The 27,806-nt window shown below is 38.7% G+C and overlaps 1 protein-coding gene across 3 annotated transcripts in view; it reads right to left on the reverse strand.

Moving 5' to 3' along the window:
• UVRAG (UV radiation resistance associated) overlaps positions 1 to 27,806 on the reverse strand; it is a 96,059-nt gene that overhangs the window by 13,035 nt on the left and 55,218 nt on the right. For all 3 annotated transcript variants that reach the window (XM_026074729.1, XM_026074731.1, XM_026074730.1), the window contains 2 exons: positions 16,049 to 16,127; positions 656 to 747 (listed from right to left, as the gene is read on the reverse strand). In XM_026074729.1, coding sequence (XP_025930514.1) covers positions 656 to 747; positions 16,049 to 16,127 — 171 coding nt within the window. The remainder of the gene's footprint in view (positions 1 to 655; positions 748 to 16,048; positions 16,128 to 27,806) is intronic.

A 27,806-nucleotide genomic window follows, 5' to 3' on the forward strand; every position in this document is an offset into this window, starting at 1 on the left:
ATCCGCCAGAGGGAATCAGAGCAAGAACAATCAAAACTCCCCTGGTAGGCTACTATGACCTTCAGTTACTAGTTAACATAGCTTCCCATTTAGCAACTACACTTAACATGCAACAACTGTATTCACTAGCAGCAAATATACTCAGCATGAACTGCATCAAGTATAATTCAGATTCCCATGCAGCTCACTTGAATCATACTGTAAAGCAAATAGGAGGCTAGATACAGACCAAGCTGAGACCTGTTCCATGAAGGTCTTGATGCCCTTCTACTCTCCTACCCTCCCAGGCTATAACGATACAGAAGGTGCAACCGCTAGAAGCCCTTAGACACAACCCTAAGACAATGATTAATTCACCTTGGAGTTTTATTCACCTTGGAGTTTTAAATCAGTCTTTCCCTTCCGCACCTCTCCCAGAAGCAGTGTGGGCCCATCACATGGAAGACGAGATTACAAAAACAGAAGAAAACAGTAGAAACGTGTGGACATCTTATGTGGCCTGTATTTGAGAGTAACAATCTTCACCAAGCATCCTTAACTCTTGTGAAGAGCTGCTTGTTTGGGAAGACCTTCACTCTACAGTTTAGTTTTGTTTTTAAGCATCCATCTCCTTTTCTCTCTTTAACACCTGTGAGACGCTATAGAAAATACTTACCATCTAACCATTAGCCCAAGCTCCATGAAGTTTTTCAGGTTAGGAAGAGTTTGCCTTAGATCTGGAGTACTCAGTCCATGTTGATATCTAAGCTACAAGGACAGAAAAATTTAAATTAGCAAGGTTTTCCAAGTCCTAGATTCCAATGGATATAATATTATGATCAGTTAATTTACTAGCTTTTCAAAGAAAGTGCAGGATAATCAAGCAATTCCAACAGATTTATTACCTTGCAGGAAATGTTTTATTTAATACTCTCATGACCTCACATTAGCAAAACCCACCCAAGAACAGGGATAAAATAATCAGTCAATTCGACTGTTAAACCTCGTAACATTTTTCCCTATTTCTTATCTGTAACAGAAGAGTAGCCTCACAGCTTAATAAAAAAGGTAGCTATTAAGTGAACAGACCAAATTTCAACACAATGTCCTACATTCGCTGATTCTGAAAATTTATGTGTGCAAGCGTCATCTGTCATCCTGAACATATCAGCGTAGCAGTGAAATTATCACAGCAACATCAACTAGCAGAAACATACTGTCACACAACTGAGCTAAATCTGTGTTCTCCTAACAGTTTACATCAACATTTAAGCTGATGGCCGTTCTTCCCATAATTAAACCCAGCACTCAAATACAATGCAGTGCAGCTAAAGCAAAAAGGCTTTTAACACTGATTTACTATAACCCAAGTATTAATTCATATGTGGGGGCAAACAGAAATTAAAAGGTTCCATRCATTGACTCCATGGGAATGTAACATACTTCTAGCCTCAGATTATCAAACGAAGTATATGTGACACAGCTGTCAGTGTCACTGCTGGTAATTAAAAACTACTCATTTGCAACGTCCTCAAATTAAAAACACCTCTTATGAAATGGAAACATGGAAGGGAAAAAAAAGTTTTGTTCTGAGCCAAAAACTTCAAGGAAACTTTGCAGTGAAATTTATCGCTCGTATGGTTAAAATATGGAAAATATTCCTAAATTCCAGTATTTCTAAGGGATGCTATTGGAATGAAGCAGTGCCAAACTGATACACAGCTGTCAACAGATGTTACATTAAAGCCCTYAAAGTCACAGCTGGCCCAAGATACATTTACAGTGACTACACAAATTTGATGCTGATAAAGCTAGCTGCTGAAACATATGGAACAGTCCTATTTAAAGTTAAATGTTTTTTGAGCTACACACCTGTTTCTGTAATTTACAGAAGTAGGGCGTAAGTAAGAAAGATTTCTGACTTCAACCAAGAGCTCACCTGATTTTTCTTAAACAATAGGCCAATCAGTTTTTCCACCAAAAAAAAGGAATCTTGAAATCAGGAACTATTTCTATGCTTGTCTGAGTTTTAGAAAGAAAAATTGCTTTGGAAGAAAATCATCCTCAGTACTGCATTGTACAACAGGAGGCTATTTATTACATGGCTATGTCCATATGGAAATAATAAACTAAGTCATCTGGTGGGCTTGGTTTCATATTTTCTGCTACAATGACAGAACCTGGATTAAGACAACCATACAATATAAATTACTAAACGATCACCACATTCTCCTGATGAGATTACAGTGGATTTGGTTAACCAGAGAACTGGCCTGGGGCAAAAGAAAAAAAAAAAAAAGAATAAAAATCAAAGACATTACATTTGTTTCTTCTACTACAATCAAATGTTTATAGAATACCCTTTTTTAATAGTCATCCTTAAATTCTAAGGTTTCCTAGCATAAAAAGGACTGGATTAAGGGATCTCTGTTTCAAACAGCCAAGATCAGAAGAATGCATGAGATGCTTGTATCAAAYATGAACAAAACAGTTTCTGCTTAAAAAAAGTAATCTCAGAAGCTGTAGAAAAATTTTTTTTGCCTTCTAATAACAGAAAAATCAGTCGAAATTGCAAACCAGTTGCAAAAGCAGCATATTGTTTCAAAATTAAATTAGATTGATCCTTCAGGGTATTACRGACCTGGCCATCCTGGCTACCTAAAGAAAATGTGCCTGTAACTTTGGCGAACAAGTGCCCAAGATTTGTGTTCACATTAATCATCATGTATCCTCAACAGATCAGAGCCACAAGGACTGCAAGTCACTGATGATGTTCCAGTAATAAAATGTTAATTGCCATTCCCTCACTAATATTTATCTCCTATGTAGAGCTTTGTTTTCTCACTGCTGTATAAAACATTGCCTCATTGACCAAAAAAAGCACAGTAAACAAACTGAGAAATAAATAAGCCAAAGACATCAGACACTTTAGACAGGCGTTTGAATCTGCTCTTGCACCAGTTACTAGCAACGCTCTTACTCCACAGCAGCAGGATACAGCAAACAAAGTGCATCATATTTTACAAACATTTCAAGACACAAGAACTTAAGGGTACTGATATTAAAAAAAAAAAAAAAAACCCACACAAAAACACTCATTTTACAATGGCTTTCAGTTACACAAAGATTTAGATTAATTCTTTTTACTCATCTCAAAAATGGGGAAAGCTTCAACGTTTATTATGCTTGGTTACTTTTGCTTCCATGTTAACCGACATCATTCCAAGTTATTTAGAGATGCAAATAAGTTAATAAAATGTAACTGTGGGGGTAAAAACAAACAAAAAAAAATCTAATGTTTGTGTTTCTGAAAATTTTTAGAAAATAAATCTAGATTCACCCAATTTGATCCCTTTTTCAGAAAACTTTTATCCCAGGCTTCTGACACTAAATCCAGTGTGATAACATTGAGGATTTCAACRCTATGAAAAGACAGTGCAAAGCAGGCAGACAGTATTTGCAACTGTCAGTAAGTAACTGTCTAGAGAGACTGCTTTTGTAAAATATGAATTTTGATTTGCCCTAAGACAATTTCAGGAAGGACCTACACAAACAAGTTCGAAGACATGGGAGATTCAGAACAACCCTGACTTTATAGAAGACCAGCCTATCATACTGGTACATGTTTTATAGCATGCTTGCTATTTATTCCAAGATTATGGATAATCATAAATGTTGAAGCGAGCTGCATTTAAAGCAATGATTCTCAGAGACAAAGGTAGATCTATTCTTAAACTTGCTTTTTAATATATATAGGTTTATATTCTTAATTTCACTTGAAGGCTAATAAAATTATTCCAGCTAACACAGTAGCAGTATTCACAGTAGGTAAGGCATGACAAACAAGTTAACTGCAACCAACAGGGTCATAACTGGTTTAAACTTAACTCCTCAGGAAAACTGTTCACTTGTTCCAGCTTCTATCTGAAGTTCCTTCCATACAGTTTCAACTTCTGCTGGAACTCCCTCAACAGTGAATCCACTCCATGCTCATCCACCTTGAGCATCTCCAAACTATTACTGGTATCCAAGCACTTTAAAGGAAATTTATTCTGTCAACCAGACAGATATAATTGRAATTATGCTGATTAGGTAATGTCAGACAGCACAAAAGTTTATCACCTTTCTAACGATAACACTGGGAAGATAAAACATTTGGTCACCAGATTATGAAAAGTGTAGCTATCTTGTTTATTAAGAAATTAAAAATACAAACTTGCATAGGTCCGGTTACTCTCTTATAAAGCCCATGAGATGACAAGCACTAGAATTAAAGTTTTTCAATTAAGTTGGCTTAAAAAAGCAAAAATCCAAAAAATCTTTACTGCTATCTTATTTCTGGCTAATAGCAGATTGTATCTCAGATTAAAATTCAGGATTATGCCACTAATGATGCTGGGGCTCCTGCAAAAAATGATACCCTGAATTTAAGCGCAAAGAAAAATAGCTCCTTCCTATCCCTWCTAATTCCCTTAACAGCATTTAATGATTAATGGTATATGAGCATAAATATTTACTTCCAACCAGAAACCACGGASTACCTGGATTACTATATCCTTTACTGGGAGCTCAGAATGACTCCAGTTTTGAAATAATCTGTTTATCATTTACCATATTTTGTTTCCCCAGCTATGTTGATCCTGTTCAAAGACGCATGGGAGCAGACTTACAGCTCAGACTATGTTAACAAAGTCTATATTACCAGTCATTTCACTACTTATTGTGCATAATGCCAGAGTTTACACTGAAGCCTGCAGCATTTTTTTTTGTTTCCCTTAGTCTCAGACTAAGATACCTCAGACAACAGCTACTCAACACTGCAGCATGCTACTCTACCAGCATTTGTATCAGTTCAAGAGGTGTACACCATGCATGCTCACGTATTGTTAGGGCAGTCAAGAGCAATTTTGAATTATTTTCAGTTAAACAATCTTCTTTTTCCTTGACAGCATCAATAATTTCAGAGGACATCTGCTCCCCAAATGTGAAAACACACAAACAAAATAGAAGCAAAAGTGTTCTCTTAATCAAGTTCAGAGTATTGGCTAGGAGCCAAGCCTTTACACAAGGTTTTCAGAGGATGTCAAATTCTGGGACTCAAATATAAAACGCAAGTTTTAATGAAATGACATAGTTAATTGTTTTACAAGATCCTGGATGACTTTTCATAGTACGAAGGAGCACTGGCTGGGATTCAGATGACTAAGCACTGCAATAATGAAAACAAAGTGTTGTTATAATGCCTGTTGCTATATAAACAGCCTTGGGGGGATCACTGAAATAATGCCTGCTGCTATATAAACAGTTGTGTGTGTTTATACCTTTTGGGGGAAATTATAAAGTTTGAGATTATTTGCACTCTAACGTGTTGCTCGCTTATGTTATCAAGTCTGTTCTAGCTCTGAACTAGATGGGTTTGCTGAAAAACCCTTACGCTCTAACATCAGTGAAACACATCTTGGTATCAATTAGCACTTTAGGTAGCATATGTTGGAACCAAACCTTTAAAATTCATTTTTCATATTTAAATTCATATTTCATATTTAAAAGACTGTTACTGTATTACAATCTAATCAGTTTGGAAGCAAATACAGCCAAGCTTTTTCTTTCTTTCTTTCTTTTTTTTTTGAAGTTTCTTGGGAAAAGAAAGCAATATAGGAAGTATATAGGAAAATAGAAAGATAAGTCTTCAAGCACTCTTCAACCTTGTTTTCAGAAGGAACAAACTGGACTGCAACAGTAGTGACAGTGCTCATTGAAGCGAGAGGAAGCATTCAAATACAAAGCTATTTTTAAGGAAACATTGGCTTGTATCTTGATACGCCAAGAGCTGCCTCCCTCTCCCAAGTGGATGTCAATGCTGTTCAGAGGTCCACCCTGAAGAGCAGATGTTTACTTGGCAATTCTTTTAAGAGTACTGAATTAACAAGAAAAACAAGTTATGTCAACAACATTGAAAACCCATGTCCTTCACTAATCCATAGAGCACAAGCATTAAAACTCCTCAAGCTGACCCAGTGAGCTTAAACAAACAAACAAAAAAAAAMCCAAAGCCTTTTATTAAAACCCTCTTAAAAGGACTCCCATCACTATTTTGATTTAGCAGTAACAAGTAAGGCACACAAACAGAAATCAAAGCAGTAATGGGAGATAACCACTGCATTTAACGCTGTCCCTTCAGACTGCTTACATTCAACTTGTTTTTGAAACATGCTTAGTCTAAAACTATCTTTCACAGGCTGATTCCTCCCCATACACACACACACACACACACACTTACGAGGTACAAGCTGCTATCAATAAAATAACCTCTTCTTCTCTTACTTTGACCTGTAACAGTGATACCTAATGGCCAACATAGCGCAAAGTCACTGGTCCGAGACACTTAATGCTACAGTAAGACGACGTTGATCTCTATGTTACGGCTAAGTGTCTGCACGCATTAGATTAGCGTGGAGCTCTAACTAATCCAGCTCTCAAACTGTATTGAATTCATATGATAACTTATCACCACTGATTCTTGTTATCCCATGGACAACTTGTTTTCTTACCTTTCCCCTGCCTTTCAGATGGAGAGGAATTAAAATCCTGCAGAGTGAAAGGAAATTCAAGCGTGGAGTTTAGAGAACAGAAGTGATTCAGCAGGGAGGAGGGAAACTATGTTCTCCACTGACAGCATATCTAATTCTTTCTTTGATCTGCCTTAGAATCATATTAAGCTGCATCTTGCCCTCAAACCTAAAAAAATACTAAATACAGCATTCAAATACAGCAGCAACCTGGACACCAATGCTCAGTCTGTAATATTCTGCCAAACATTTCTGAAATAGCTTTCCTGCAATTTTTAAACTGAAGTTTGATAACAGGCAATATTTAATGATGTATTCTAGTTTCACAGTAATAGCGTTTATTGGAGATGGACCACAAGAAAAACAAGGTTACGGGAAATAGGAGTATGTGTTTTGAGTACATGCAGAACACACCGTACGACTAAACATCTAGATGAGCCAAAAGCTGTTTTTCCTCCAGGACTCTCACTCATATTAGTGAAGCCCTTCCTGAGAGTAAACACAATACCCCTCCGGAGAGGTTGCAAACATTAGCCTTCACGGTTCAAGTCTGGTCTCCCAGTAAGGATATGGGAAACCATTGTGAAAGAGAGACTGGGGGAAAGAGCCACTTAAGTAAGCTATTCCTGTAAAATCCCGTGGTTAGTGGACCCTGTTATGAAAACAACATATATGGGTCCCCTTGCCCATAAAGGTGCCTCTCATATACCATGACTATTTTACAGAAAACACATTAAAAAAGCAATTTAGAAGATACAACAGTTACTGGCCTCAGAAAAGCTTTCCCCCTCCTTCCCCCAGCCCGTGAAGCACTCAAATAACTGAAACCATGTTTACTGTTAGGCTGTAGTCTTGCTACATTATAGCTTGATGAGCTATACGGTATAACCTTTCCAGGTTCAGGTCAGACCTCCTTAAAACTCCTCAGCATCACAAAGCAATGTTTATCGGATTATGAGACACGGGCACACTCACTTCCTATGACCTCATCCCGAACATTTGTATTAAAAATCATTACATCAGGCAGAGAACAAAAGGTCAGACGTGCAGAAGCCAAAAGGAGAAAGACAAGTAGCATTTTGTACTTAAGTCTTAAAAAAAAAAAAAGTAGTTTTCTTGATGTGTTTAGCACCCCAAGCATAATTTTGCTCTATATAAGCACATTTTGGAGTTGCTTCCCCCCCCCCCAAAAAAAAATTAAATAAATAAACAACCCCCCACCAAACTAACAGACAATTTCCCCACTGGGTATCAGTCTAGCTTTACCTTAACATCTTGCAGGAAAGGACTTTGCAGAATTATTTCAATACGACGCAACAAGGCGCTCCTGTCAGTAGTGTATGGGCAATGGCAAAAGACTAGAGCTCTAGCTGAAAAGGGTTAGTATTTTAGCTATTTGTTCTTTTAGGCTATGTTGGGGAAAACCCTTGTTTCAAAGAGTTGCATAGTTTTGGCAAAATTAGTAAAGTGGAGCTTTAAACAAAAATCTATTAAGCAACGACCTTCCTGAAGACAATTAGTGGCTATGTTTGAAATGGAGCTTGTTTTTTCCTATTTACACAATATCAGCTTGAGAAACATTCATATAAATTATGCACATGGCCAGCAAAGAAAGATGTTATACTTCCTTAGTATTTTCAGTCTCTTGAAAAATAAAACGCTTTCAAGCTTTGGGTTTCCAAGCATTCTGGACTGAACAAAATTAAATCAGCCAACACGTAGCAGACTTGTATTCCTTCTGTTGGAAAACAGCTTGCTCTAAACTTTATCCATAGTATATAAAAAGCCTGAAAGATTTATGGCTGATTAAGCAGCTGTCATACCCAAAGCCTTCAAAACAGGGTCTGTGCCCTGTTGTGCCAAATTCTACGCAGAGAAGTAACAGACAGACCCTGCCTAACAGAGCTCGCTGCATGCATATTAAACTATACAACAGCAAAATAAAGCATATGGCGGGATGGAAAAGGGAAAAATAACAGAAGCTGAGCAAAAAAAAAAGTTTCAGGAAGCGACAAACTGGTAGTTTTATGCATTTTAATATGGATTTTTTCCATGAAGAGACAGCAACATAGCAGAAAACAAGAAGGTTCCTGAAGGAAAAGACAAGCTGACAAATGAGATCCATTATTTCACAGATGCTAACAAATTATGATACCCAAAAGTCAAGCTTTGTCTCCAGGGCATACACCACTAGTTAGAAAAAAAAAAAAAAAAAATCATACAGTGAATATTTTTCCTAGACTCATACAATATGCCACAGTTTGATAACTGACTTCCCGCTTTCCTATCTCTTCCAATTTGAAAAAAGCAGTGTTTATATGAACTACAAAGCAGTTTAAGTTGGCAAACAATAAGCGTGCATGTCAGCTTAACTGTATCAGGAATCCATTCTCCCTTTGATTACTAAAACTTGGTTCCATTTTAAACACACGCTGCTTCTTAAAACCTGACTGAACAAGCTGAAGAGTTAATGCACAGAGACAGTGACAACTACATAATATACTTAAGTGACCTAAAATACAGAGCATACGAGGGGGCTCCCAAAATTAATTCGGGGAAATGGCTCTAGGCACCGCAGGCAGTGCCAGCTTTCTTGAGGGCCAGCCACTTGCAAAGAGACAGACGCTCAAGGAAGAGTTAGAAAAATGTCCATCATCCTGGTAGAAATCCAGTCCCCCCAGCTTGTCTCCTACTTCAAATTTTGTTTCCTGTTCCACCTGTGTCGTTCACCCCATCTCACCACCTCCGCACTCCCCTGCGACCTAAGCAAGCAGCACAGCTTCCAGCACTGTCCAGGCTCATACTGCAGGTGCTGCGATCACTACAGCCCGGGGAGCCCCGATCTGCTCCTCCATAAAGCAAGTTACCCTCACTCATCTGTATGGATTGCCTACGGGCAAGGATAAGCAGGCTTTCATCCGAATAAAAAGTGATTGCAGTTACAGCTAATCCAGTCTCATTTCAACCTATTTTATCTTGGCATGGGCGATAGGAAAGGAAAAAAGAAAGCCTTCCAACAAGTTTGCAGAAAAACATATGTAAATTCCCCAATTCTTAGTGATCTGGCTAGGTATCAAGCCCATTACTACCCTAGGAGACTTTCAGGAATGAAATCTCTCCTAAAAGCCTTTGGCTCCATGCAGCTGAAGAAGGTACTTTGTGGTTTTTCAGGTGCAGCCCCTTCCTCTTAACATTAAGATGAACACTCAGCACTTTGCAAGACAAGGACTCGGCTCTGGCTTCAACCTGTGCTCTTTCAAGAACACTTTTCCCTATGCAGTTAAATTGGCCGCAGATTCAGACAGTGCATTCTTTCTGAGCCGTATGTTTTATGAACTTAGTTTAGGGGCCTCGTAAAAGATGTAGTGTACAAGTCACAGTATCCTGCGCTCAAAGGGTCGTAACCACGGCATCTACACCGATACCCACAGAACTCAAAGACGCTTCCACTCAGCAGTGTTTATTGCCAAAACAAATTTCTACTCCTAACATTTCTGCCGTTTCCCATGGAAAAGTTTAATAGTTTAAAATATAAAGCTGATTTGCTCCCATGTTAGATAGTCTAATAGAGCCAGGAACTGGACATCTTGCCCCATTTCACGTTTAAGAGCAGAATTTCAGTGTAGTTTCTTACACATGGCACTAGTACATACCTTAAGCATTCAACTTTTTCACGCAGCTATTAGAAAGACACCAGTTTGACTGCAGCTAACATTAAGTACTTTGCTTTACTTCCATGTTTCTGTGAATGTTATGCTCCTCATACATTAGATAAACTGAAACAAAGAACGCCATTCCCAGGACAGCAGTGCTGCGACAAAGGAGGATTGATCCAACATCTCTACCAAGTTATATAAAGCACGTAAATGTTGTCTGCCAGCACGTGGACACAGTGACTCTGGAAACATGAAAGGATGGCTGGACACAAAGTTTATTGCTTGCATCTCTAATGCACTGATGTGAAAATAAACATCCTTTGGAGAACTGACAGAAAATTGTTCAAATGACTTTTCCTGTCAAATAGCAAGGTTCATCTGTTACTTGTGACTGACAGATGAAGGCAGGACCATTCTTTGGCCACGGCTGAGCAAATCATGCCAGTATGAATAGTAACATCAAACTAACATCACTCAATAGCTGTCAGACAAAACTGGATCAGAAGGGAAGTCTCGTGTTGCGGTGAATGTGACCATGCATTCAACACAATCAGAAAAACCTTAACGGATGCAGTGGGACAAGTCAGTAAAGAGATTTCACAAAACACGGAAACGATGTCTGAGAAGGTACACTCTGACTGTCACCAACTGCAGAGTCTCACTGACTAACACCAGCAATTAACTGGGGTAAGACTACACACACTGACTTAGTTAACTTCCTTAGGGAATCAAAGGGTTACGGAACAGTCCAAATTCACTCGATACCCAGTTTCGTAAGTCGCTTTTCAACAGCCAGTAGTTGAAGCAAGAATAGGAAACCATCATTTCTGAGGCCATATCCACTAAAGCCATATGGAGGTAGTCTTGATAGGAATGTCCAGTAAAGTCATAGTTAATGTCATCTCTCCATACCTAATGATGTAGCTACATTAAAGTCAGGGCCAAGCAATCAAGGCTCTAAGAGTCCAGGAAAGAGAGAAAAAGTTGCTGATAAGCAGCAATAGAGTTTCTCCTTTAGTTTTACAGGCCTGGGGTTTGAAACTCAAAGACACTGCACTTTCCCCAGATATGTTCCTCCCCAAGGCAGCACAGACATCCTGCATAACCAACAACTGAGAGAATAAATCACCTGCAGGACATACGAGATAACCTCTAAACAAAAACAAACCACCCCCCGAACAACTAGGGGAAAAAAAAAGTGGAGCACCAGTACTACTGCTCAAGGACTTGCGACAGCTCAACTTATCAGGGACCACGTCCATGGTTCATCTGAGCTGTGCATTACATATATGATATTCAGAGACATGAAGATTCTCCTACAAATGCTACAAAATTCTCCTACATGCTGGAAAYACATTTGCTTATCGCACACAAAAATCCCATGACAATTCAGCAGGTTCCTCAAAGCTGTCTGCTATAAAGGCAGATTTTCATAGGCAATCTAAACTCCTCTACTGTGAGCACCAACGTAAGAGTCCATGTCATTTCCTGCTAAAGCCTCACCTTCCTCAGATACTCTACACACATCAATAACTTAGCAGCTAGAGAGCTTGTGGGGTCAGCTGCCTGCTGAATGATCTTCCAACCCCTGATATTTATGAGAACTGAGCCACGTACTTCCACTTTTAGCAACTGTATTCTACTTCACCATTTATAATGCTCTGGAATGACAGTGATTTTTTTTGTTCTTGTGACTGTTGTTGCTATTAGACATAAGTCATTAATTTCCCTTTAAAAATATCACACTTGTGTCTACATTACAATCAGAGCTGAAATCTTAACTGGAAATTTATGGTCAAACCTAATATTATCTAATGAAAAGCTACTCTGAACTTAGCGAGGACTTTGATTCTACAAATAGAAAATATGGGGCCTGAAACAATTTGTGCTCACATACAGATGGAAGTTATTATGAACTCTCAGAATTAACACACATTGTTTTGACTTTGGAATGTAACAGCAAAGCAAGTTTCTCCAAATATATGCTCTAACAAGCTAGCACTGAACTGCTTCTAATTCCAACCGAATTCTCCTGAGTGCAGGATGTGGTTTTCAYTGTTATTGTCCTGCTGTTTTACTAAAAAGTTCCACTTTATCTCTAGAAGAGTTTTGATTTCGGTAATTTTACTTAATATCAGCCTGGTCTCACTTCTTTCCCACTCACACTCTCACGCCTCTCCTTGCTCTCAAAACTCCATGGTTGGGGGGGGGGGGAGAAGGTGTTGGAAAATCAAGAAAAACCTCTGTGAAACTGTGGAAGCTTATAGGAATCCTTTCACAAGCATATTTAAGTTGATGCAGGTCTTTCTGGACTCTTGGCTTCTCACCCACTCTGATCACAAGATTCACATGAAGGACTCAAATAAGGCAACAGAGACCCAAGTTCCTCCTCTAACACTCCAGCAGATTTAGTGTCCTCCTGATTACAGGGTTCTTCCTAGATACTCTCCAATCTTCACAAAGCAGCCAGAGCAAATTAATCAACTGTTCTGCATTAAAAACCACTGACAGAAAAACCACTTAGTTTGTAGGACTGGTTGCATGAAGCAAAGCCAACACCTTTGGGCCTTAAAAGGACCCCTCAGAGGTTGTGAGGTTCTTCAGACAGGGAGGAGGCAGCTGCTTACTCTCCATTCAAATTTAATCTTTTTGATTATGTACTGTTTTCAAACATTTTCTTCTGTACCCACATGAACCAAGCATACCTGGAAGTTTTTCCTCAGAGCAGTCTTAAGATCTTCTAAAAGCTACTTAAATTCAACAGTTCTGGACTCCACCCTCCAAAAGAGCATGTAAAGGATTCAAACAGTCCCAGGTTTTTAATCAAGTCAGCCCCTGGATAGAGAACCTCTAGCACTGTGATATACTTCTGCATGTTATCTACCTACTCTGCTAGATTTTTCACAATGGAATTTCTTGTGGCAGACCTATAAAAAGCTGTAATATTTGACCAAGAATATCAAAGCAAAGGTGACTACAACGATTTATACAGACTTCAGTAACACTTCCCTGATTAAGTAGTAAAAGCCCCCAAAATTCTGATTTACTTTTATGTTTTTATATTCAACAGCATACATTCTCAAGCAGTAACATGTGAACCACTGGTGTTGTACTAACCACTTTAAACAGAGTCCAGCTAGCACCAGTGACCCCATGTAAATTTGGAAACCCTTTTTTATACAAATACATGGTTAAATTAAGTCTTCGATTACTTTTCTGAATTTGAGCATATGCCAGTGATTTCAGGAACCAAATGCAAGGACTTGGAAGGGAACACGGCTGAATAACCATGATTTGAACAGTTCATAGTATTTTGGAAATAGGACAAGAATAGAATCAAAACAGCAGATTTCAGCAGGTCTAGCCATTGTAACACCTCAGAGACAAGTCAAAGGGAAAAAAGGAAACAAGTGATGGTTACTATAAAAGAGATACCACAGGCACAAATACCAACTAACCGAGACTACAAGAAATGGAAAGATCCAACCAACCTGGCTCAATGACAAGTTAGTAATTTCGATCAAGAAAAAAGCACAAAACACTTGCATCATATTACTGAAGGACAAACTGCAAAATTACATAGGAACAAAAATATGAAAGGCTGAAAAGCAAAGCAAGCAGCAGCAGCATGACAAGTAAGTTACAGAATGAACTAATACATTTACAGAAGTAGAGATTAAGGAAAGCATTCATTTGATGGTAACAGAGAGAAAGCTATCGAATCATTTGAAGGAAAGAGTATTTAATCCCTTTTTTGCACTAGTCTTCTCTATGAAAGTCAAGTGTGAACAGCTGGCTACCATTATCAATACCAGCAACAGAGAGTCACAGTCTAAGTTATATTAACAGCTTAGTTAAGTGAATTTTGAAGACTGGCAGGACTTGATTAACTTAATCCTACGATATTTCAGCCTTTAAGTAATTTCAGAACTATTGGAGGTTATCTTCCAAAACACACTGAGCACACGCAAGATACCAGAAGTCTGGAAAAAGGTAAATGCAAWCCAAACTTTAAATAAACTAAATGAAAAGATCCAGAAGCTTTATTTCAGTTGTGGCATAGGAGATGGAGAAAGGCAGAGAGTGGAGGAAGAGAGAACTGGGAAGAAAGGATCAAACTGAAAAACTAGAAATTAAGCAAACAAAAAACACCACCAAATGCCACGTCAAAAATAAAACTGCCAAACCAATCTTATTCCAAGCCTCACGAACAGGCTAGAAACTGAGATGAATTTAAAGAAACCTTTTGACACTTTAAGGCATGAAATGCTCACAAGCAGGCTGGGGGAATGGGATCTTGATGAAGTATTCCACAGAATGAGTGCAAAGCTAGTAAGTACTTCCTCGGTGTAGTTAACCAATGGCTCACTGCCAAAATGAAAGTGTTAATTAAGTGGGGCTCTACTTGGGTCTATGATTTATCCAAATCTCCAGTATTTTCTTTAGGTGACCTGAATAAATACAGTAGAGGCTTACATGCAGATAGCACGAGGTTAAAGCCAAGCTCTCACTCTGCCTTTCCCAAGATTCATTTTATGAAATCAGATACATGATTAAAAACATGAAAGGTACAACTTTAAGGATACTTTCAAGGCACAGCATGTAAAACATGTATTAAAGGAGTGCATAAATATAGAACGGGCTATTTTGTTGCCACACAGAAGAGGCTTGGGGATTGCAGGTTGCAGTGAATCACAGGAAATTAGCAGCGTTAGACCATACAAACCTACTGGGACATAAGAACTGAGGAAAACAGCAAGACCCATGAAGCACTTCTCTCATCCCACTCAGCACTTTGAAGGCAACTCAGCTGAACACTGTATCCAGTTTTGGGCACTGCACTTCAAGAAAGATGTGGATCGATGGAGAACAGGTGAGCAACAAGAATGCTCAGAAATTAAGAAACATGGCCCATGAGATAACACTTAAACAGAGATATCTTTCAATGCATAGAAGTTTGTTCATTTAATTCTCTTCCTCTTTGTAGACTATGGGAATAAGTGGTTCTGTGGTTAAATAGAAGCAAGAAAAGCCAAGTACTGGGATAGAGTACTTCAATCACAAGCTTTCCTTCGCAGGATGCTAAACAAGCATCTGTCAGGGATGGAATAAGAACAGCTGACCGCCCTAGGGCAGGGTCATCAGTCATGATGACCTCTCAAGTTCTCTTACAGATTAGCTTTTAAACATTTTCTGAATTCCATATCAAACTCACTAGCAGCAGGCATCAGCACTACCTCAAGTAAAAGCTCATAAACTCCTAAAAGCTAAAAAAAGATTTCTCATGTGTTTGCCAGAGTAAAGGATGATTTTTAAAACACATCAGAGCAAGGAAGTCAGGACGATTAGAGGATTTTTTTTTCAAGTCATGCACCTGCAAGACCTGAGAAAATGCAACAAGCTAAAAATCTTATCATTTAAGTATAGGAACAGAAAGCTAGTCAGAGTAGTAATATAGAAAAATTAAAGACAGAGCAATGAGAATGAGATGAATGGATCTTTGAGTATAACAGAACAACAGAAATATCAGAAGACATTTACAATTTTCAAAACAGTGCAATATACACTCATAGCATTTACATTTTGAAAAGGAAGAAATTCATGGTTAGCTGGCAAGCCCTTCTCTAAGCACCACAGGAGATAAATCTCAAGCACAAAGCCGTAAGGTAAGTGAAGCCAATAAGCTGAAGAACACCTCCAAGAGTTCACAGATGTTCTCTACACAGAACAGCACTGTAGCTGAAACAACATCCAAAGAGATGCATATTCATGCCACATTGACATGAAGCAGATGGTAGATAGTGCATTAGAAAAAAGAAAAAAAAAATCTCAAGATGTACCAACCTGTGCTATATTTTTGTTGAGAAGATATACTCCATATTCAAACTGAAGCTTCTCTCCTCCTTTTGGATATAAAGGAAATCTGATGGGAAAGGAAAAAAATTATATTTAAGGTGAAGTTATCCAAATGCATAAGTAAACTTTAAAAACCCAGACTCTTTCTGAAAAGGCAAAGGTTTAAAGAGCTCTTAGAAAAACAGATCCACTAAAAACACTTGACTCCTTTGCTGACTTTTCCCAACAAATCCCCACCAGGAYATCCTTGGGAACCCTCTGTTGCTCTAGTAGATCAGCCTCTTAAAACTGACACCAAAATTCAGTCAATTGATTCTGTTTTCCAAAGTACTATTTCAGGTTTTTAAAAGATGCTTTATGATCCTGCTAATGGTGCATTATTTCTCTCACTAAATGAAGCATGTTTTAAGAASCATGAAACATAGTATCAGACCCCARCATATCTTTGTATTCAGCCATTTTCATTTGGTTAGCTCATTTCCAAATACAAATAATTTTATATGAAAGAGAAAGATGTCCCCTTTTCACTAAACTATTTTAAGATTGAAAAGGAGCACAAATCCATTTACACGCAGAAGGCATTTGCAGGCCCACAGACCAACCCACCAGAAAAAACACTTAGAGGTCACAGGTAATTCCTCATCTTTGTGCGCTCCCCATCCCATTTAAACCCTCCAGCCCTCTTGGACATCTATCCCTGGAACCTTCCCCACTTTTCCTGCTGTCATATTACCATTCTCTTCTGAAAACCTCTCCTTTTGAYAAGTTTCAAATATGCACCAAAGGCTCAAATCAACTATTGCATCCTAGCTCACTACAGCCCTCAAAAATATTATATTCCTAATGTTTATTTCTGTTCTATAATAAACAAACCATTTTTCAGAATTCTTAATACATTAATACATTAGTTACTTGCTTATAGGAAAGYAGCACAGCTTATTTCTCTCTCAACTGCTGCTTGAGATGAACGAACCATCATTTCAGCCCKTAAAGTAGCAAAGGTTGTTTAGCATTTTGCATTACAATAAATAGTTTTATTAATCTGTTCTAGGAATCTTTGCTTCTTGAGAGAAGCAGTTACCATGAACAGTCTTAATATTTGTAAGCTACATTTCTTAGGTTCATCTTTTGACTCTTCTTTACCCCCAAATGTTATGAGGTCACAAGGGTTAATAAAGTAATTTCAGAACAATCYAAAACTTATGTTTATGGCAACTACATCATGAAACAAGCTTTTGYGTCTCTAAAGAACTGTATGTTTTATAGTTCCTAATCAAGACGCTGAGGGTATTATCTGCACAAAACCTACATTACATCAGAAACCAAAGCTTATCTCAAAATTAGGATAACAAATAAGAGATCAATATCTACTAGAAACACCACACATTCTGGAGACGCGATTACACTGTGTATTTTAGCATCAGACAGAAAATCTTTACTGCAGCCCCACTGTGGGGAACATTTGCAACATTTAAGGATAATTCTATAGAGCCATTAGAGCTAAAGGTTAATGGGTCATCATCACAGCAAATCAAATATTAAGATGTCAGCTCCAAGTTTTATGCTACTTTCAAACTCACTAGGTCACTTCAAGTTGAGGAATATAAAAATTACTGTGAATAGCATATATCTAGCTCACCTTGCTTAATAGATCTATAAATCCAGCTTGTTCCCATGTAAGAAAATAAACCTTTCAAAATGAACACATCCCACAAGAATTCCATCACATGCTATCCTAAGTGTAAAATACAAATCAAAAGGAATTCATCTCAGTATCTACAATTACTCTACCCAAATGGAGCAGGATTTAGATTTAAAGGATACCTTTACAAGTATAAAGCTCACTCAGGCTTGACAATAAAAGCACCATTAGAAACACAAACCAAGTTTTACTATAAGATAGTATTTCATTAAGGTATTAGTAATGGGAACCATGTATTCTCTATTATTGGACACAGAGCTCTTCAATATGTGCAGTCTAGAATAAAGGATAAAAACCGTTTAAAAGTGCTTGCTACCATCTCCCACACACAATTTCTTGTAAGTGGTGAAGATTAAGCTTTTCTGCTCATCAAGTTTGTTCTGCTTTTTGGCTAACAWTCGCAGTTCTCTCCTCTAACTTCCACTAATTAATCTTGAAAGAATCTAAACTACATACATCCTCATGTCAGCTTTTATAATACAGTGAGTTACATGAAAGTCTTGAAAAATATCAGTGGATGTCTGTACATGCACATTTATGACACACRGAAAAATATTACTAACTTTGATGTTCCTTTCTTTGCGTGTTATCTTGCTTGCCTGTTAGGCCTGGTCACAAGCAATAAATTTAAGGGATGGGAACCATGACATTTTATATATTGCTTCACCGAGTATAATTGAATGCAACTTTGTAACTGTTGGCTCCCTATGTGAAATTCTTCTTTTTGCCTGCATGACTATAAGCTAATTCTCACTTTGGCATGCTGCACAAAGTTTGTAGTGTAAAGTTTTAGTTACATTTGCTCAAAAATTACATTCAAAAACTATTTTAGTATTTTATAGTCACAGAACACTTGATAAAATGCAAAACAGAACCTGCCTGCCCATTCTACTCCAATATCTACCTTCCTTGTATCCATTCTTGCTCATTTGTTTGAAAACTCCAACACCTCCCTCCGCCCCCAAAATCCAAAATCTCATTAAGCTCCTTTAAAGCAGGAAATACAGACCCTTGCTCTAAGATGATGAATCCAAAGGAACAAATCTGATATATTTGGGAGGGGTGGGAGTCAGAAACCACACAAGCCACAAATACCATTGGTTGAGTAAGCACCAGAACAGACTGTCTGAGAGAAGTTAACAAGTAGTAGGGTAAATTATGTCTGTTTAAAGGCATTTCTAACCATGAAGATGAAAAGAGGGGGGGGAAAAAGTCATTCCCTGACATACAAGAAGCATTTCTTCTGCTTCTGTTCTAGGGTCCTCTCAGTTATCTTCTGAAAGGTGATGGCTATTGGAGGAGGTTCCCAAGAACTGGAAGAAAGCAAATCTTCAAGAAGGGCAAGAAGGAGAATCCAGAAAGCTACAGGCTGGTCAGCCTCACCTCAATCCCTGGAAAGGTGATGAAGCAAATACTATATTAAACAAGCCATTTCCAAATCTGCTACGGACAAGTTGATTGGGAATAGTCATCATAAATTTACGAAGGGGAAGTTGCGCTTGACCAGTCTGACAGCCTTCTACAAAGAAATGACTAGCCTGGTGAATGAGGGGAGAGCAGCAAATGATGTTTATCTCTACTTTAGCGAGGCTTCCAATGCTGTCTCTCACAGCATCCTCCTAGAAAAACTGGTAAGTAGAGGCTAGACAGATAGACAATAGAGGTGGACTGAAAACCGTCTGAATTGCCAGGCTCAAAGGGCTGTGATCAGCAGCACAAAGTCCAGCTGGAGGCCAGTCACTAGTGCTGTACCTCAGGGGTTGATATTGAGGCCATTACTGCTTAATAGTCATTAATGACCTGGACGATGGGGCAGAGYGCACCCTCAGAAAGTTTGTAGATAATACAAAACTGAAGGGAGCGGTTTATAGACCCCATGGGTGTGCCACCATTCAAAGGGACCTCGACTGGCTGGAGAAAGGAGCCTAGAGAAACCTCATGAAGCCCAAAGGGAAATGCCAAGTCCCGCACCTGGGGAAGAATAAGCTCAGGCACCAGGACAGGCTGGGGGACTACCAGCTGGAAAGCAGCTTTGCAGAGAAGGACCTGGGCGTCCTGGTCAACAACAAGTTGGACATGACCCAGAAATGTGCCCTCACAGCAAAGGTGGCCAACAGTATCCTGGGCTGGATTAGGAAGACTTACCAAGGGTGTGATGCTTCCCCTCTACTCAGCACTGGTGAGGCCACATCTGGAGTGCTATATCSAATGCTGAGCTCCCAGTACAAGACAGACACTGACACACTGGAGCAAGTGCAGCAAAGGGTCACAAAGATGATTAAGGGATTAGAGTATCTGTCACATGAGGAAAGGCTGAGAGAACYGAGATTCTTTAGCCTGGAGAAGAGAAGGCTCAGGGGGAATCTGAATGTATATAAAGAAAATGGAGCCAGACTCTTCTCAGTGATGCCCAGTGAAAGGACAAGAGGCAATGGGCACAAATTGAAATATAGGAAATTCTATTTAACATAAGAAAATTTCCTCTTACTGGGTGGTCAAACACTGGAACAGGTTGCCCAGAAAGCTTACTGAGTCTCCATCCTTGGACATATTCAAAACTTGACTGGACAYRATCCTGAGCAGCCTGCTATAGTTGACCCTGCTCTGAGCAAGGGGGTTGGRCTAGATGATCTCTAGACGTCCTTTCCAACCTCAACTATTCTGTGATCCCTGTGACACTGTCCTGGCAAAGCTACCATACTAGCAGGCAATAATTAAGAAAGCAGCTTCTACCCTGTGCAGTTCAAAGCGTGTCCTTGTAAAAACAGGTTGACATTTGTCTTGCAACTATGGAATATTACCTTTCATCAATGTGTAAGATTCACAAGGGACAGGCCTAATAGAGTATCTGCTGTAAACTCTGGTTGTATTTATTTTAACGTACAAAGAGCACACCGCTCAACTGACATATAGCATAACTGACAATAATTAACTGTGGCTCATGCCAAAGATCTTAGTTCAGAGAACATTAACTTGACAGAAGAAAAAAAAGAACATTTAATAACTTGTAACAAGTTAGTCCAAGTGGGAGTTGTCTCTGCACCTCACGTGTTTCCACTACATTAATTCCTAAAAATCACTGATGTTCTTGCTCCACCCAAGGCATTTGATATGTCAGCAAAGATAAGAGCCTGTAGTGATGAAGTGAATAACAAGCTGACAGGTATGTGGAAAGGCAGCTTTAGGACCTATCATAATTGTACCAAAGATGCTAAATTAAAAATGTCTCACTCCAAATTCAGAAGGTGGAGGGTACTGTACAGGAATGATCCAAATTGCACACAAGACTGATTTTAACAAGATATTCAATATATGCATTTAAGATTTAAGATAACATGAAGAAGATTCTCAGTCTTAAAAGCTTAGGGTTTTTTTCCCCCAAGTTTAATGCTTACCTGTTTAATCCCAAAGCACAGTGACAAAAGCAAAGGGTTTGTTTTTTTTTTTTTTTTTGATTCCTTTGAGTCATCTGTGTTCTCTTTCATAGGAATCACTGGGATGCAAGTCAGATGACAAGTGTTACCCAGCTGCAGGAACAGAGGCAATCCCATAACAAGTTTCAGAAAATACACATGCATTACATTTTTAGACACTTAGCTCACCTCCCTCTCACTTCCCCTCTCATGGCATGTTGCTTTGGACAAAAGTGTTATTCTTCTGCTTGTGATACCACAATGATAGAACAGTTTCTTCCATAGCGAACTAGTACAAGATCATGCTTACAGCCACAAAGCACGCTCAAAGCTTATAACACCACTAATATCCCTAAGACCCAAGCTTTCCAGTCCCACGAAAAGTTTTTCATTTCTGTTCCTCCTGGGAGCCAATGAAAACATTCATGGAGAAGGTTAGAAGGCACTTTTAGTCAGCTCCAAGTAATTTCATTTTCGTAGAGCTTAGACTAGAAAAGGCAACTAATCTGCCTCCAGCTTACCTCTCTCCCATCTCCCCTGTTTGTGGGGTTCCCAAGGATAGAGATCTTCTCTTCCTGGAATCTTAATTCCAACAAGCCAACAACAACTGCTTTCTTTCACCCTATCCCCTATTGATTACTGCCACATTTCCTAAGCACAGCTCAAGTGCTGGATAAAGAACAATCCTGCTTAAACTCTTTCTAAAAGACCGTCAYGGAAATCGGAAGGCAACGCATATTAACAACTACCCAAGAAAGTCCCCTTTTCTACTGAAGCACCTAACAGTCAAAGCCTATTTCTTAGCATGAAATCCTATGTTTAACACAGGGTGCCACTAGCCACTAAGCAGTTTTAAGAACAAAGAAATGCTGGCTTTTCAAAGTATACTAGGTAAGCTTAGTTTCAGTTTTGCACACAAGGAGGTTTTGCTGATAGGCAATAAGTAAACAAGGAAGTATTAGTAGGTCAAGGCTTAAAGTTCTGCTCATCTACATGACCAAACATATTGGCTCCCAAGAAACCCAGGTGAGACAGACAAACCAAATCAAAACTTACACTCAAGCCTCAGAGTAGGAGGAAGAATCTCTCATTTCCTTGTAAAATGCCCAGACAAACAGGAGTATAAAAAGTAAAAAAGTCTTGGCTGAAAGAGGAATGCCTAAGTGGAGTGTCAACATTGAGTCTACAGTGTAAAGTAACACTGATGTGAAAGTTTCTAGAGTACTAAGTCTCATTAAATCCTCCCAAAAGACCTGTGAAAAGGAAAAGGCGAGGCCAAGGTTACAATGCTTTGTTCACTATAACTCTGAGGGGGAAAGTAACGCCAAGTCAGTCTTTTAAATAAAAAAAAAAACAGGGCTGAGAGTCTGCTCTTTCTCCRAGTTCAAACCACAGAACCAGCACCTTACCATGAAGACAGACTTAAATTCCGTATTCTTAAAGATCTTGCAACACTTCACAATTAATAAGATCTTAAAATAAAAAGTCAGTCTGAACATTTGCACAAAGAAATACCATTCTGAAACGTATTAGGTTTACAGGTACCCAAATACACCATCAACGGGACTCTTAGGCCATTACTTTGGAATCAGTCTTCATTTTAAGATTTTTTCTAACATGGCATTTGATCAAGAAGCATACATCTGAGACGTAGGTATGCAGCTATATCCCTAAGAAATAAAAAGAAGTGAAAAGTATAATCTTACTACAGTAGGTCACATTTTTAAGGTTACAAAGAATGTAGACACGACAATTGTCAACTCAGGTTTAAAAGTCTTGAAAAGAAAAAAGAAAGAAAATAATACATGCATTTCCAGTCAATGGAGAAAACTAATGGAGGCTGACTACCACTTCCACCCCAGCTGAGCTAAATCGAGGCAGATTTCAATTTTCAGTTCAAGATGTATTCCTGCTCACGTCTAAAAACTCTTGTGGTCTAAGAGCAGTATAGGATCTGCAGACAGGAGTGCCAACACACGCTTTTACCAGCTGCGACTGCCCAGGGGACCGAAGCCATTTATTTTGGCAATAGACTCTGTGGCTCTAAGACGTGTCTTTGCAGTAATCTCATCCTGAAGTTGCAGAGAGCCCCATCAGACCACCAGCTGTTGCTCCATGTTGTTGTAACTACCTGTTTACTCACAGACACAAGCAGATCTTATAATGATTAAGCTACAAGCACAAGGAAACCTGAACTTAGAGACCATGTAATGTAACCATAGCTGAGGTATAAGGTTGTGTAACACTTCCCTCTAAATAAACTTCATCCCTCTCCTCGGGGTAGAGTACTGTCTAAGTTACTTTGCAAGGTTCATTTCAGCTTTATTTTCTATGATTCAAGGCATGATGATGGAGACAACTCTGCATCTGTGCTGCTGAAAGCAAGTTTGAGAAAYTCCAGGGCTAGATGGTAGAGAAAGAAATCTTGCAAACATTTTTCAGAATTGTATTTCAAGGTGAGATGCCTATGGTTGGATCAATCAGTTTTGCTTCTTTTTAAAAGTTACTTTTTCAAAAAAGAAAGTTATCTTCTCCTGTAGGGAAGTCTTTGTTTCTCCCTCCTCCCGCATCCTCTTACTAAACTCTGAATATATGGACTAAACCCACTAGTTTTGTTAAACAGCATGGGCAGAAAGTTTGTTACTACAGTGTCTCCAAAACTGCTTACTAACACTGATGTTTCTAAAAGTCAAAAAAAAAAAAACCCAAAGACTACAGAAAAGGTCTTTTAAAGGGTGCTTATGTCACCCACAGCTATCAATTTTGGACCAGACCAGAAGTCTGTTTTAAGCATTAGGATCACCATTCTTATAACTCAAATAATGAAACTGTCATAATCTTTCTACCATAACCACTAAGAACTTCTCTTCACTGATCCACCTTTTTGAGCTGACCTTAGATAAGTACTTACCAGGCAACATGATCTCATTTAATTTTATATCTTATATCGATATGCTGTTCTACAGCAGAGTAACTTAAATGTTTGATGAACTTGCAGTACACCACCACAGGACTCTCGGTTCAGTCAGATGTTAACTGTTAAGAAAAGCTGATAGGATTCCTATTCCATGCCTTTATTCCAGACCTCAAAGATTTCTTATGAATTCAAGTCCAAATATCTTTAGAGTTGAGTTTTGTGATTTACGAACTCCTCTGTTTGTACCCTGAAAAATCACATATGTACCAACATATTGGTGGATCATTTTTATTGTCTATAGCCACCTGTCTTTAATACAAACTATTTCAAAAGTTTAAGAAATTGTTTCTTTTTAACTGCTTTCACCTGCTTCTACTTTGGCATTACATCATATGTTTTAGATCTTTTATTCTCTCTTCTGTTCAGTTCTTTTGCCATATCACAAATTACATTAATACCTGAAAGCTTAATCTCCACTTTAGAAAGCTCTTTGGGCAAGAATTCAGTGAAGTAATGATTTTACTCATCACCTTTTACATTGTTTTCCACAAGCTAAAGTGTGGCACAATTTAAATAGAGCATTACATCGTTTGGCAAACCTAGGAAAATTACTTTGGAATTGTGTTAGATAAGCTAAATTTTCAAAGTAATGCAAAAGTTTGAAGACCACTAATATTTATAGTTTTGCAAACTAAGGTAAAAGCAGTGACCTATATTTTTCAACAGACTGAACAAATGCCCCCATACAAAGCTCACCTCAATAAACCCTAAGGAGAGTCTATCATCAGAGACATGATACACTTGACAAAAGCAAGGTATTCATCGGTTCAAGATAGGAGACAATTTTTGTCTTTAAAAACTGTTTCTGGATGTTTCTCAGCATTGAATAACTATTGAACCTTCACTTTTGTAAGTATTATGAATGTTTTTGAAGTTATAGTTCTGGTGTCAGAAACCAGCAGATTTACGGGTCTTTGTCTCCCTCTGACAGAAACATCACATGAGACAAAGCAGAATAAGCTTTCGGAACAGAATAAAAAGCTCATGTCCAATTAACCAGAAGGATGCTGAATGCATTTCACAGRTAACATTTGTTTACCTGTAAGTTAACTGAACGTTGGAAAGGCAGTTGAGCAAGCACATGAAGCCAATACCACTAGACTTTTCACATCATCATAATTAATGCACCTTTGACTACTTCCTGTCTGAGCGTACCCACTGAATTTGTCACAGAACACAATCTTGACATGGCTTTTTTTCCCCCCTTCACTACTTATTTTCAAAGACAGTAAGCAGAATGGCCGCAGTGAGACGAGTGTACAGCAGACTTGGCAGAATGCAGCTGAAACCCAATTATTCACTATTATACAGATAAAGAACTGATGTAATTTCTGTGACTACAACAGTCGCTGGTCTGATAGCGGAGAACCATCCATCAGATCCAGGGAACAACTGTGCCTCACACAACAGTACCAAAAGATAGGGCAGTTTTGGAAATGAAGAATTTCAGGCTTAAACCCATTGACAGAACACCTTGTATGACGATAGAACTAAATGGCCCAAACCAGATAAGATAATGCCCTGGAAAAGTCACAAGTTCTTGCTTGATATGATTCTGAAGTATGAGGAGTGTATAAGAACTAGGTTTAAGTATTTACTGAAGTTAAGTTATTTCAACCTCGCCTCCTTTGGGGGGACAGGAGGGACAGAGAGGAAGGAGCTAGTGTTTTCCCTTCAACCCAACCACATCCTGTTCGCTCACTGTAAAGGAATGTTGTATCAAGAGGAGAAAGCTTGCATTACTTCAAACTGCTGGGGCTTTTCTGAACCAGAATAAACCAAACCTTAAAAGCCTAAAGTGAGAAGGGTTCCCATTCTCCAATGAGCTTGCTCGAGACCCCTATTCCCCACGACACTTCCTGATGCAAATATTAGGAAGAATAGGTTGCTCAAGAGCCACAGCCACCACAATACCCAGCACTTTGACCTCCTGGCAGCCCAACAGAAGGTCACAGTGCAAGAAGCTTTGGCTGCACAGCTGAGGCATTTGCAGCAAGATGAAGTGCCAAAACAGAGAAGATGACCAGAAATCCATTTAAAACCCATTTCCTTCCCAGATAAGCTGTGCTGAAGTCGTAGCAGCTTCAGAGCAAACTGGCATAGGTCTTCAGTGACATACCCAAGGAGCCAGGTCCTTGTGGGAAGGAACACGGCTAAAACTCAGCAGTGCGAAACCACCTTCAACACCAGACTTCTTAATTAGAGATGCAGCACAAAGCACTGCAGATCCTTTTTATATCAGGCTACCAGTTGATGGTGGAGGCCACAAACTGACCTTAGGGTGACTATTAGCCTACAAGGAACAGTTAACTAGTCTGCCAATGGTCAACAAGATTTAAGAAGTGTTAAACAAAAACGTAAGACCCCCACCTGGCGAGCAAAGCTGAAATCAAACAAAATTGCAGGGAAAAAAGTACAAGACATGTACATTTTGCTAGATATGAAATTAAAACACGGATATGAATCACAAATCACAAGTGACTTCAGATTCAATTACTGTATGGTTTCGGTTTCTACTCGAGAAAAAAAGCTAAATTTGTGAWACAAACTTGGTGACAAAAATACCAACTGCCAAGGGAAAAAAGCATATCCTCATGCAAACTTTACACAATACAGAGATAATTAGTTTACTGGGAAACTAAAACACATCAGCCGTTTAACTTTATGAAGCATATTTCCAAAATGTCTGTGAATAGCTCAACAATAAGATAATCAAAAACAGAGGCACTGCCCTCTTTCTATTAAGAAGTGTAACTGTTGCGACCTTGCTCTTGGAGAATGTACAATAGCTTCAGTATGTATAGGCTGCATACAGAAAAAAACAAACATTCAAAGACTCAGATTATGAAAGTTAGACAGTTCTTGATAAGATAGTCACCAATTTATACAAAAAGAGCATTCTACTAGTTCAGCAAGTAACGCTTTCAGACACGTAAAAAGCATAGTTAGCAGTCTCTGGAACAAGTGACATTGATGGTTTTCTGCAGATTGTGCATATCCATGAATTCAAGCTTGAATTCAAGGCTTGCTACATACATGCTGTGATGGATAACACAATGCAAGGACTATTTGTAAGGACAAAGCAGACAACTTTGCTATCAGAACTTTAAATCTTCCTGCCACTGAAGGATCATTTTTAACTAGAAGACACTTTACACAGGTCAAGTCCCCCCTTATTGAAAAATGAAGTAATGTTTTGAAAAATAGTCTCATCAGGAGTATAGTGTTCCAATGGGAGTAAGGCAGGCTAGCATTTCTTCACAGAAACATTTCTCAGCTGTAGATGTCTGGGGTCAGTGGTCTCTTCTACTGCAATAAACAAACTCAGCTTTTCTCAGACTGGCCAGAAGCATGCAAAAAACTGTTAGCTTCCAGAAACACAGTTCTGTAAGTAGTATCTAAATTTATTAAAGGACATCTTAATTTTTAATCCATGCACAGTAATATTTGCTGACTCGATGAAGGTAAAAAGCGTCGATTATTTCTGTGATCAAGAATAAAATAAGCCTGCTTTCTAGATAAATATCCTCAAGAATGCAGAACATAAAAACACAGTTCAAGACAAGTTCATGGCAAAAAGCATTCTTTAAGCAATATAGTTGGACACTTAACACACACTCAATCTACCACAAAGAATCAACTTTGCTTTGACAG

Source organism: Apteryx rowi, unplaced genomic scaffold, assembly GCF_003343035.1.
Source record: "Apteryx rowi isolate R43461 unplaced genomic scaffold, aptRow1 scaffold_399, whole genome shotgun sequence".
Lineage (NCBI taxonomy): Eukaryota > Metazoa > Chordata > Aves > Apterygiformes > Apterygidae > Apteryx > Apteryx rowi.